This window comes from Zootermopsis nevadensis, unplaced genomic scaffold (genome assembly GCF_977971745.1).
Source record: "Zootermopsis nevadensis isolate Lab colony 2312 unplaced genomic scaffold, Znev_1.0 Znev_ptg000021l, whole genome shotgun sequence".
In the NCBI taxonomy this organism is placed as follows: Eukaryota; Metazoa; Arthropoda; class Insecta; order Blattodea; family Termopsidae; genus Zootermopsis; species Zootermopsis nevadensis.
The window spans coordinates 21547426-21560664 of record NW_028259153.1 but is presented as its reverse complement, the minus strand read 5'-3'; the positions used below and the strand labels follow the sequence as shown (position 1 = coordinate 21560664).

General features: G+C 42.8%; 1 protein-coding gene across 2 annotated transcripts; it reads left to right on the top strand.

Annotated features, from left to right (window-relative positions):
- Positions 1 to 77: 77 nt before the first annotated feature.
- Positions 78 to 11669, top strand: conv (insulin like growth factor binding protein acid labile subunit convoluted). Of its 2 annotated transcripts, XM_022064744.2 has the most exons (13): positions 78 to 1228; positions 4659 to 4899; positions 5225 to 5394; positions 5477 to 5832; positions 5992 to 6238; positions 6332 to 6586; positions 7299 to 7913; positions 8076 to 8259; positions 9462 to 9562; positions 10050 to 10245; positions 10383 to 10634; positions 10785 to 11007; positions 11229 to 11669. In XM_022064744.2, the coding sequence occupies exons 1-13, from the start codon at positions 1220 to 1222 to the stop codon at positions 11560 to 11562; spliced, it is 3183 nt and encodes a 1060-aa protein (XP_021920436.1). In that variant the 5' UTR covers positions 78 to 1219; the 3' UTR covers positions 11563 to 11669. The 2 variants fall into 2 exon arrangements, with proteins under 2 accessions (XP_021920436.1, XP_087208870.1); XM_087352744.1 differs by lacking the exons at positions 4659 to 4899; positions 5225 to 5394.
- Positions 11670 to 13239: the final 1570 nt, after the last annotated feature.

Here is a 13239-nt window from a genome sequence, read left to right as displayed (position 1 = left end):
AGGTGGCGCCGTGAGACGCATTGTTACTAGCTGTTTTTGATAAAAGTGATTGAGCTATACATAAAATCGTGTTTTTAACATTTTAAATGATTATTTTTCCATGTAATATATCAACCAATGTAAATAAATACTTCTGTAGGCACATTTAGGTATGTTTGACACAACTTACATGAATTTTATTTAAATACGGAGAGTTGTTTAATTATCAAAATTTTTGTGCAACCCGAAACATGAAAAACCCCCGGCTGTTTATTTGCTTTGCTGCGCGTCTTCTGTAACAGTCGTAGTACTTTGGTGTCCATTGCCACGAGTTTCTCTCGGGATCAAACTTAAGGATATGACGCGATGCATTTCGGCACTTATCCAGACACAGTATGTATATGAACTCGGAAATTACATTTTGACCAAGCTTTTATTGTCGTGAATTATGTATTAATATTTAATGAGTAAAATGTTAATGCGTATTTGGAAATGTTTTATATCGGAAAGAGCGTGTGATGGTATTAAAAATTAAGGAAGAGTTGAGAGATGAAACGATGATGTAGAATCAAGAAGGACGTGTGTGCAGGTATGTTTGAGTGATGTATGTTTTGGTGCATTGTGACTTTTTATTATCAGACAATTAGAAATATAAAAACGATATTGTTTATGTTGAATGCCTATAATAATTGGTGCTAATTGATCAAGTTAAGGATGAAATTAGGTCATTTGGCATCCATAGAAGAGGTGAAAAATACATTTTGGTTGAAAATCTTGAGGGAAAGAGATAATTTGGAAGAAGTAATTGTAGATGGAGTATAATATTAAAATAGATATTGGTGCAGTGGATTGGAGGGTGTTGACTGGATTTGTGTGTGTTATGATAGGGGCCGTTGGGCTTCGGTAATGAACAACGAGTAACATTATCGTCTTGTCGGCAGGAAGTTATTTCTTAGCTGCTCGGCCATGAGATCACAGCCTGAAGGAACAGGTCAGTGAGTGAACTGGTGTATCACATTTTCCAGGTTTGGTGTCCCCTGGCCACGTCTCTATCCCCTCCAGCAGCTGTCGACTTTCACCAGCCAATGGCGAGTCTCGTGTTGTCTTCAGACGTTGGTATTATACGTGCTTAGGCTGACAGAAAGTGGGTCGTACCCATAGAGTGAGGTTATAGTGAAGGTTTGTGTGTGATTCATGGAGTCGAGAACAAACGAGAGGCGATCCGCGCAACAGAGCAGTCATGACTACGGTAAGAAAGTCAGCCAGTCTGTAATTTGAATTTGAAGAAATGTACGGTAATATGAAGTCCAGTTTTGAAATTAATGAGTAACTTAGGTTGAATATCTGTTTTTTATGGTGACGGAAATGCATTTGACGTAACATTGTTCTTTAATTTGTTTCTTACTGTTGTTTTCCGAAGAAAAAAAATGTTTCATCTAAAAGTTTGTTTTCAGCGAATGTGTTTAAATTTTCATCAGGTCGTTAGTGCTTTCTCTCTCTTTTTTTTTTAAAAAAAAGATGGATTTTGTTAACATATTTTAGTGAAATTACCCCCATTCTCAAATTTAATTAAAATGCTTCTTTTCGGTTTTCAAATTAAAACACGCGAATTGACGGATTGTCGTTCAATTTGTTGCGCTTGGAGCTGCAGAAAGATTGTAATTGTGTAAAATACGTAATGCGCCAGGCGAATGTCAGCTACTGACCCCCCGCACTTCATCAAACGTTACAGCCTCCCCTTCCCCCAGAGGTGTGGCCAATGGTAGTCGCCGGAATGTTTCTCCAAGGTCGACGATATTGGTATTTCTGAAGGACGCCGAGCCCCGTCGGCTTAGAGCACCCGTTAGATCCAGACACAATTCCATTTATCCACTTACTCGAAACTGTCGTGAAATTTTTGACAGCGATGTCGTATTTATGAAACAGCACACTTGGTATTTGTTGACTGGTTTAAAAGCAAGTCATCTGTTATGGTTGTCCCTTCAAAGCCCAATGGTAAATATATGTACCCCCTGGTTTAAGTCTACATTATCTCCACAGTGTGTTTATTTCTCACAATAAACAGCCATTATTTCGTAAAACAGCGTTAACCAGTCGATCTTTGTAATGGTGAAGAGTTGTGTTTTCTTCGCGGTACGGTCTGGATTCGTAAATATTATGAAGACGAGCTTCGGCTTCAAAGGGTTAACCAGTTGATCTTTGTAATGGTGAAGTGTTGTGTTTTCTTCGCGGTACGGACTGAATCTTTATTATGTAGATGAGCCTCGAATCGAATGCAGTAAGACGCTGTACAACTCCTCTCCTGGCTCCACTTCCAAGTGTCCTACCTTTTGAATGTACCGTTAACAGAAGAACGAAGGGGCGCCAACTGGGAACGTTCATAGACGAAAATTTATTTATATTTTTCCCCTTGAACGTAGTTTCTCTCTCTTATTCATTTGCTTGTTTCTTAGCGTATTTTGTGATGCAGTATCAACTCTTGAATTATTTAAGGTAGGACGCTTATGAATAATGACGTCAGAACCTCAAATTTCTGAATTAAATTTGAGTCGGAAGAAGGCACGGGGAAGGAATTATCCGGTATTTCCAAGGGAACGGAGACAAAAGAACCTCAGGTTGGTTGATCCATGCCCGGATTCGTACGGAGGGTCGTTCTCGTTCTGCTACCCCGTTCGATTCTTGTATAAAGTTACATTCTAACGTTACGGGCCTGCAACGGTATTTCGATAATGTTGGCTGAACTGCACATACAGAGGCAGGCAGGGAATCCCACTCGTCTACCCACACTTTGTGGTGACCTACCCCTTATTAGGTTGGGATGAGCATTTCCGCCTTAATCCATCACAACAGACTGAAAGTTGTTATTAAGAGGCGTGTAGTGTGGGTTGCCTGCTTCAGTGTTACTGAGTTGGTTATCACGTTGGTATTTTACTTTTTACACAAAATATTATACTGTACGAGCCTGGACAAAATACATGATGCGATTTTGAATATTTTAGTTGCCTTGTATAATTTATCTATGTTCTCCGAAGTCTTTGTGATATAATAAGATATCGCAGTATGATGAAAACCAGTCACCTGAAGACAGAAGTAGAGCCAGCTTCCGAAACGTCCTTTTCAATATATCACAATAGCCACTGTACAGATACTTATTAGTATAATCTGTAGACAATTTGGACTTTTGAGTTAAATTACACGTGAATGAAGAGTATACACAGGCCAAAATATATTTTACACAATTTTTAATTATTTGAGTACATCGAAAAACATTTCTCAAAGGTTCTAGGCACTAATGAGATATATCTAATATTTTATGTTGTCCACGAAACATTTCCATTTATAAAATGCTCTGCGCTTGTCCAGTTTTCCTTCCCCTCACCCTCCAACCGAAACCTGACTTAGAAATCAGACTGCAATTACTAAATAAGAACACGTCTCAAACAGTGCGACAGCAATCACTTAACGGGAAAAAGTAACACGTCAAGGCCGATCTAACGGAATCAGAGTTAAGAAATCTTCGCCACAATTACGTAAATATATTTCAAGTTAACTTGTCTGTTACATAATATTTTATATTATTAACCCTTTGAAGCCCGAAGTTCGTGTAAATATTATTTAAGAATTCAGTCCGTACCGCGAAGAAAACACAGCTCTTCACCATTACAAAGCTCAACGGGTTAATCCTGTTTAAGGAAATTATCGCAATTTACGAAACCCATATTTAGCTACTGCACTAAGCCCGGAAGGAGAAAAGTGGAATTTCTGTGGGTGCGCAGGACACACGATTCGCGTGTCCAGTCACCTGTTACCACTGGGACGAGTGAAAGTCTCACTCCACATTTCGGCTGTGGAAACTCGCCTCGAGAATGCAGTGTGAGAATTTCGACAATAGAAGCAAAGCTTCGACAAAGGAACAGTCATTACCGGAACATCTGCCTTGTTTTTTTCTCATTTTCTCCCGTTACTCTAGCATCCGATACTTCCTCGAACAGTAAAGTTGCCTTTGAGGGCGTATGGGGGGCGTGGAATATTGCTTCACACTTTTAGACCTCGACACTATTAACCCCGTTTGGAATGAAGATCCGACCTGGACGTGGCGGATAACAGAAGACGTTTGCTTGTTCCCGAAATCGAATCCCACCACTAATTAGCGCAGAAGACGAAAGAGGTGTAGAGGAGAGAAAATGAAATGAGTGTGCCATCTGTCCGGCCTTCATCTTGAAATGTTTTAAGATGTCGGATGACTTGTCCTTAACGATCAGCGTGGCACTCATCCTAAAAGGGCAAGTCAGCTTTTTAAAGGCGTCGCGTGTGACTCAGGATGGGCTCAGTGCGGCCAACGTTGAAGCGCGAAGGTGGTGTTGGTGGGTGAAATTTTAATTCCATACGATGATCCTGAAAAAAAAAAACGCAAAAATATTTATGGAAAGCGTGGAATGTTATAGTTCGGGTTTTTTTTATATGAAGACCAAACTCAGTGGTATTCTGGGTTGTTATACTATATTTTAGAAGTTTGCCAAACATTTCGGAGGAGCATGCTGGTTCCATCTTCAACCGTGAATGGGACTGCAAGGTAAGATCACATTCTGAGCCACAGCTTCGAGCTGCTACTACTTCACCCGATTTCGGACTTCGCGTGAAGTCGTTTGTCTGCGAGGAAATGTCTCGTTGTGTTTCAGATGATGTTGGTACTACTGCTGGCCCCCCTAATGCAGGCGGGCTACGTGCCCCCAGGACCCCTCTACAGGTGTCCCGTGAAGCCCTTATTGCTGTTTCCCTGTGAATGCGAGGCCGGGGGTGACAGCGGACTGATAATTCGCTGTGAGAACTCCAATTTGGCGTCTCTGTCAGTTGGGGTCACAAATTTGGCAGCATTTGACACTCCGGTGGAACTCCTCACGTTCTCGAAGTGCCACATCAGTTAGTAAACTCCTACATATTCCTCGCTCCCTCTTTGTGTGTTCAACTCAGGCCACGGCCGGACTTTATCATTGGATTCTCGTGGTCATTTTGGCATCGTCTTTCAAGGATTTAACTTGAGTGGGTTTTTAAAATCTCGGTCTGGATCGCATTTCTTCAAATGCAACGATACAACTACGCGAGTGTTTTTTTGGCTGTGTACTAAATGGAATCCCCCCGCGGTACGTGTAAGGGTCTCCCGAACACACGAGGAGGCGTTTGCTTTCCGTTGTACATCTGAACTGATGTTTGGCTTGCAAAATAATAGTCTTCGTCATGTCCATAGGGCGTCTGTACGGTAGCATGTTGTACCCGCTTCGGGTACGAGTTCTGCGGATAGAGGACACGCCCCTGCAGCACATCGAAGAATATAGTTTCTTGGGTGTGAACAGAACTCTTCAGGAACTCCACATTGTGCGCTCTGAGCTCCAGGAGTTTCCCACTTTGGCATTTCAGGCACGTTCCAAAACAAAACAAAAACGTGATCAAAGCATTGACGCTACGTAAAAGAAATTGATCGACCTGTCGTTTTATTCAGGTGCTGGGTAACGTGACGACGCTCAGAATCGACGGTCACCAATTCCGAACACTTGCCGGAGACGCTTTCAGTTCCGGGCTTCTACCTTCTCGTCTCGAGAGGCTGCATATCACTAATGGGTTGCTGTCCGAACTTCCTCCAGATGCCTTCCAGGCACTGCGTAAACTTAAGACGCTAGATCTCCATGGCAACGAACTGAAAGAGTTGCGTCGAAACCAGTTCAAGGGACTCCGGGACACGGAAGCCCTTGACCTCTCCCACAACAACCTGACGAAGGTCGACTCGTCACATCTGGCGGATCTTAACAAGATGTCCTGGTGTAACCTCTCGCACAACGCAATACCGGAGCTCACCAGGTAAGGGGGAGTATCTGCAGTCATTCTGTGAAGAATGAGAGTGAAAATCTACGTCTGCCTCTCGCCACTTCATGACGACTTTTGGCTGAATGAGGTAAATCTTCAGGCAGTCGGACCTCTGCTGCTCTAAGGGAAGTAAGACGTTGCCACGTGTTTCAGAGGGATGTTCGCGCGGAACACGGTGCTCCGCGTCCTTCACATGGACCATAACCGTTTGCGTCGTCTGGACACGAACTCGTTCCGTGGAATGAGATTCATTCGTCGGTTGTACTTCAGCGACAATCAGATCGCGGATGTCGGTAGAGGAACGTTTGGATCTGTGACGCGAGTCGGCACGGTTGATCTCGCGAGGAATTTCATCAAGAAGATCGACTTCCAGATGTTCCACCAGCTGCAGTACGTCGAGGTACCCCACTCTGTTCTCCTAGTCCTGCACGTCACATCTTACGTACCTTTGACTTTCGTGCTGAAAGTAATTTTTATACCCGCTGTGTTGCAGCTGATCGACGTATCCGAGAACCTGGTGACGGAGGTTCACAAACTCGCCTTCAAGGACCTGTACCTGGTGCGCATTAATCTCTCCCACAACGCAATCGAAAAGATCGAAGCCGGCGCTTTCGAGAACTGCGCCAACGTCACTTTCCTCGACCTCTCTCACAACAAGCTTCAGAACATCTCACGCACCGCTTTCGACGCCAACACGTACGCCACGGAGCTCGACGTTTCTTACAACCAACTGACGGATCTGTCACAGGTACGCGGACGTTTCCCCGTTCTCAGCCAATTTCCAGGTCGTGGTACGCAATCATCTTTGCTTACGACTTGGTTTTAAGATGTTAATGCTTTTTTCTTTTTTTCTTTTTCTTCCTTTTTCCTTTTCCTTTCTTTTCTCTTTTCTTTTTGTCTTTTTCTTTTTTCTTTTTCTTTCTTTCTTTCTTTCTTTTTCTTTTTCATTTCCTTTTTCTTTTCTTTTTGTTTTCTTTCTTTCTTTTCTTTCTTTTTTCTTTTCTTTTTGTCTTTTTCTTTCTTTCTTTTTTTTTTCTTTTTCATTTTCTTTCTTTTCCTTTTCCTTTTGTCTTTTTTCTTCCTTTTTCCTTTTCCTTTCTTTTCTCTTTTCTCTTTGTCTTTTTCCTTTCTTTTTTCCTTTTCCTTTTCCTTTTCTTTTTGTCTTTTTGTCTTTCTTTTCCTTTTCTTTCTTTTTCTTTTCTTTTTTGTCTTTTTCTTTCTTTTCCTTTTCTTTCTTTTTCTGTCTTTTTCCTTTTCTTTTCTTTTTTCATTCATTTTATTTCTTTTTTCTTTTCTCCCTTTTTTTACAATTCGCGTAAGTCTCTCCCAATGTTCATTACTACGACGCCCTACCTCACGATTTTGCGTTCCGATATCAGGTGTTGTTACTATATTTTGCTACAGAGCTACTCAAAATGTGCGCCGGCCTAACTAAAAGCGTCGCATTTAATTGCCACCAGGTGCCGCTGCACAACATGACGGGACTGAAGATTCTTAACGCCAGCCACAACGCGATAGAGAAAGTTCCCAGGAACACGTTCCCGAAACTGTACGAGCTTCACACGGTGGACCTGAGCTACAACAGGATCCGCGAAGTCTGGAACTCGGTGTTCCAGACCCTGTTCAGCCTGCGGTTCCTGAACATGAGCCACAACGCTCTGAACTCCGTCAAGGGCTCGACATTCGGAGCCCTTCACACTCTACTGGACCTGGATCTCAGCCACAACGAACTATCGGAAGTGAACAACGCCGCCCTGGCTCGGTGCGCCTCTCTCCGCGTCCTCACCCTGCGCAACAATTCACTAACGCAAATATTCCAACTTCCCATCTCTCTCGGCCACCTGGATCTCTCCAACAACTCCATTTCGCATATCCCGCCATTAGAGACGTGGCCCACTATGAACGCGTTGCTGTCCCTCGACCTGAGTCACAATGCGATCGGAGACTCCCTGGAGCGGGGTGCGTTCTTGAATCTACTGACACTCCAGAAGCTAAACCTGGAGGGAAATGGAATGACGAGAGTGCCTTGGGAAAGTATGAGCGAGTTGTCGACCCTTCAGTTTCTCTACATGCAGGTAAGACGATGTTACAGACGGTTCAACGCGTCTTTATAAATTTAATGATGGCCTCCAGAATTTTTGGAAGCCTGGTGTTCTTTGTCAAAGATCCTGCCATTTTCCTACTGACTGTCTACGTCCGATTGATTTGGAACGCGTATAAGACTCGCTCTTTTACAGCACAACTTATTGACGAAACTGGAACGCGGTGCATTCGGCCGGTTACCTGTGGTCTTCGAGCTGAATTTGGCCCACAACCTGTTGAACAACATCACGAGCAGAGCATTCGAGGGACTTCTGCAACTTCTTACGCTCAACCTCACGGCTAACAACCTTACGACCATCCCCAACGGAGCCTTCCAAGGTGAGACAAATACGAAATTGAGGTACAACTACCATATCTGGCTCTATGAAGGAAAATGAGTTTAATTTTGTGGTTTCAGTAAAATGCCGTGTTCTTGAAATGAAGATTTTTGAAACGACCTGCCTGATTTGTATTAAATTTGGAATGAGGGGCACGCTACAAAAGTTGTGTTAAATTTTGTGTGACGATGGTCGATTTTAACGTCAGCGAAACTTTCCGGAATGGATCATACAAAACCGTGGCATACGATGAAGATCGTATTAAGATATGTAACATTAATCTTAACAATTTTCTTTGATACCGTGTAGAAGAAAATTCGAGAACAAAATAATTTATGTTTTTTGGTAATACTTTTATGTGGCTCTTAGTTTCTAGCGAGATCTGGTCTATTAGCATTAGAATTATAGGCTGTGATAAGATCGATTATGGACAAAAAATCACAAGGACTATATACGGAAAATTGAATTATGTCCTTTCACATTTGTTGTCATAACCTCACTTTCTTTTACCTTGGACATGGCCAACTCTACTCTTAGAACAGAGAAGTGGTTTTGTAACTCGCCCGGATTATTGCTGAAGGGAATACAAAATGGCGTATGGAAGGAAATCAGAACATTTCACCCAGTTTTTTCGCTCCGCTACTCCAAGGCTAACATCTCGGTGGAATGCGAGGCCATCCATTCTCTTGCCTAATGTCAGATGTCAAGTGGACGTGCGCTTTAAAACTGTATCAGCCATTTTTATTTATTATTTGTCGTATTTCGTCGTATTATCAAATCACTCGATTGTTCTTCGTGACTTTCATTATTTCCCCAGATAAAGTTGGTACCATTGGAGATGTTGGCATGGCTGTATCTGTTCAGTGTCAACATGTTGCATCTCCAAAAATATTTAACCGATTTTATGTGAAACATTTAACAAAATACAGTGAAATATATTTTGCCTTTATTATAATTTATCAACGGCAGGAAACTGTATTGTTCTAGCCAGCGTAATATCTCTGCTGTCTACCAACTTTTTTTTTTGTACAGCCGATCTTTATCTGCAGCAGATTAAAATAAAAAATATGAATGAACGCTCGCCAGGAAGTATGTTTGACCACACATAAGTCTATTTCATAAGAATTACGATTATATTTATAGTTGGTTGTCGTGGGAATGCAAACTCAGAAAGGACGTGTCTGTCCTGTTTTTTTTTTACAGGTTTGGTATCGCTGCGTACGCTTGATCTGTCGCACAACCTGTTGGAGAAATTGGACAACAAGACGCACGGTCTTCTTGACGACTGCCTGTCATTAGAAAGAGTACGAAAAACATACTGCCATATCATAGCATGTTACACCCCGAGTCGGTTTAAGCCATTTAGAGGTTCATCTACATTCAGAGATATTTTTTTTTTTTTGTAATTAATATAAAAAAATTCATTTCTCAATTTCCAACTCTTATAAAAAAAATCTTTTTTCCCTTCTGGCGTCTGCATTCAGACTGGCTCTGGGGCCCACCCAGCCTCGTATCCAATGGGTACTGGGCTGACAACCCCCACCTAATGCCGAGGTTAACAATGAGTCGGAGCTATATGCTCTCCCCCCCCAAGTGCCTGCATGGCGTATAGTGAGACACCTTTTGTAAAATTAACAAAGTATAGGGTATTTATTATTTTAAGCGTTAATTTCAAGAATGTGTGTCCTGCGATTTAAATTGTACGCTATCATGCCTTGCCTCTCGTATTTGTTGAATATTTAACACAATTAATGCTCTAAGTCTTTCATTATGAGTGTGTCTGTCCGTCAGGTGAATCTGAGCCACAACAAGATTTCATTTGTCACTCGTCAGACCTTCCCTAGCTCGCCCTGGGTTCCGTATAGGCTGCGAGAAGTTGATCTCAGCTACAACGCGATGCCGGTTCTGACGTACGACATCACGGTGGGTACCAGGCGTATGGAGGTGCTTAATGTAAGCCACAACATCCTCAACGAGATCCGCCACAGTGAGTACACGTTAAATAAGTTTCAATGCATCTGACTGAACTATAACGCGGTTTGACTTCGGGAACCAGCGGATATTTTTCCATCGAGTAGACAAGAAACAGCGGAGCGACTACAATTGAGCTGTCTTCTCCTACAGACGTTCTTGGCAACCTGACGTCCGTGCGGGTTCTCGACCTGTCACACAATGAGCTGACTGCTGTCACACGCCTGCCTCGTAACCTCACGAACCTCTACGCGCAACACAATCTGTTGACCGTGCTGCCTCTGACGGAGCTTTTGTCACTTAAACCACAGCTCAGAGTCGTTGATGTGCGAGCCAACAGATTGCAGCACTTTCACCATGAACTGATGCCTCTTGTAGAGAATGGGACGCACGTCTTGTATTCAGGTAACGTACCAATTACTTGTGACGTAGCGAGGGTGTTTTTGTTATTCGGATGAATTAATGGACCCGTTTCTATCCACAGAGCTTTAGAATGTGAAACAGATGATTTGTGGCGAAGAACATTTACTTAACTGCAAGATGACCCTTGTGTAGGAAACCCATTGAGCTGCGACTGTGAGGTTCGGCCACTGCGGCAGTGGTTGGCGTCCCAGGTGGCACCAGATCCTGAATGGGGAGCACTGCAGTGTTCTGCACCCCAGTTCCTGGAGGGAAAACCCCTCGTCATGGTTCCAGAGGACAGGATGACTTGCGACGCTGGGCGAGATGGTCCTCGCTTCGAGATCAATCCTGATGTCAAATTTCGTGACGTCCAAAGGTGAGTGAGGGCGTCAGTAAGCCTGGAAAGACTTTGATCTCTTTTTTGCAATTTTTTTTTGCGTAATTCCCGAAATTCTGGCGTCACTTACACTTCGTAGCGTCATATAAGAACTACGCTGCCCTCAAATTTCATCTCCTTCCTGACACATCGTCCACGAATTTCGCTCGATGCTCAGAATAAAATAAAGAGTAATTGAATTCTGCTTCTGCCGTCTACAGGACGGGTGATGGAGTGTCCATCACGTGGTTTGTGTCAACACGCAGTGATGTTGCTGACTTCCGCCTGGTGGCGCGCGAAGCAGAGCGCGTGGTTCTGGAGCTCGATCTGCCTTACAGTGCACGCAGTCACGTGGTGCAGGGACTTCCCTCAAGCCTGCACATTGAGTTGTGTCTTCTGGCACGAGATAGCGCTGGCAACGTGCGACACTGGCGCGCCAGTCAGTGCATTGATCTCCCGCCTAGTGGCAGCTACTCGCACGCCAGTGCGCATTTCACTTCCGTCATTTGTTACGTGATTATTTTTGTCTCATTGCATCCCATCATCAGGCAGTAATCATCAAATTGTTGTGCTGTGTACATGATGTATATATCAAAACTTGGTTTTGTACATAAAGAAATTTTATAATTGGTTATTAAAAATCTTATTTAATTTTAAGCCAATTTGGCCATTTATAAATATGTATCGCCACAAATCAAGATACGTGACATGCTGCTTACCTATGCGATGATGCTTCAGAGTTCAATTTTGATCGAATTCTGGCAACAATGGTATGCACGCCACTGGTCCTTATATAATCTGACGATCGTTGTACCGGTGTTTGCACGCCACTGTTTTATTAGGTCATGCTGTTAAGTGTTTCATGCCCGTATGCACGCCACTGGTTCTTATATAATCTGACGATCGTTGTACCGGTGTTTGTACGCCACTGTTTTATTAGGTCATGCTGTTAAGTGTTCTATGCCCGTATGCACGCCACTGGGCCTTATATAATCTGACGATCGTTGTACCGGTGTTTGCACGCCACTGTTTTATTAGGTCATGCTGTTCAGTGTTCACTGTTACGTCAGAACATTTTTACGGAATTGTCGCGGGAGAGTGTGCACGCCACTGATCTGTCAAGGTACAGTGTGTTTCGATTAAAACACAACTCTTGACAGTCACAGAACGACGAAACCAGTGGCAATATTGAATTCTTGCAGTCTTATATCACTTTTGCAGTCGATGTACTGTCAGAAATATGTTAATGTCAGCTGTTTTATCGCTCGATCAGTATTAATCACAGGCACTTTCTTTGCCCCGAAATTTTGTTACCAGTTGGTACATTGTTGTCTTATTCGGTACTTGTCAGTAAATGTTTCACGAGCAGTAAGAAGCGAGTTCGATTGTGAACTTACATTATTGCCGTGAATACGCCATGTTCACACCTGCACAGATTTTGCGCAACTGAATTAAACAGCGGCCTAGTAACAAGAGTGACCTTTATTAGTGTCACGGGAAAGGTTAAGAGAGAGTCTATTACACGGGAGTGTATTGTGTTTTAAATTACATGCCCTGTATATATTTCAGCGCTACGTTAGTGCGTGGTTGACGTTTTTCCAGATGAGTATGGATGTTGGACTCCTAATGATCACCGCTCCAGCAGGCTAATGTAAGGTGATTATTAACGAAACAATCAGCATGTCACGAGCCTGGGAACTGCCCTCTTACGGGACTACACGAAAATGCACACGCGTAATTAGATCCATTATGGCCAACATGTGCTTCCTTGTGAACACAGTTAGTGTAACACGTCACAGTTGGCGAGTCAAACCGTCTCGTGGGTGACAGAATGTTTTTGTTTTATTACCAACATCAAAGACGGTAATTCTACGCGATCCGAAATCACCCCAACGTCATCTAACACTTTCGAAAACTATTTTGTTAATTTTAATATAATCTGACTTGAATCCTGTTTTACGCTATTGAGTTTAGCCATCGTCCAGTAACAATGAAATACCTGTCGTAGAAATTGTGTAACCAAGGTCGCATTTAGCTCTGTAACTAAGGACTGAACAATATGAATGTTTGGCGAGACATTTGTGACATACTTTTTCCTTTCATGAGGTGGAAAACTGGGCTTATGAGATTACAATGCTGTGTATTTATTTTAACATTTCAAGTTTTGAACCAGTTGATCGATTTTCACGAAATAAGATATGAAGTTTGCAACACTGGAAACTACTATAATTT

What these genes read in the sequence shown, in the direction of transcription:
- conv (XM_022064744.2), top strand. An exon ending in ACTGCCTGTCATTAGAAAGA is followed by an intron (nt 9,563 to 10,049) that starts GTACGAAAAACA and finishes TCTGTCCGTCAG; the next exon opens with GTGAATCTGAGCCACAACAA. An exon ending in GACGCACGTCTTGTATTCAG is followed by an intron (nt 10,635 to 10,784) that starts GTAACGTACCAA and finishes ACCCTTGTGTAG; the next exon opens with GAAACCCATTGAGCTGCGAC.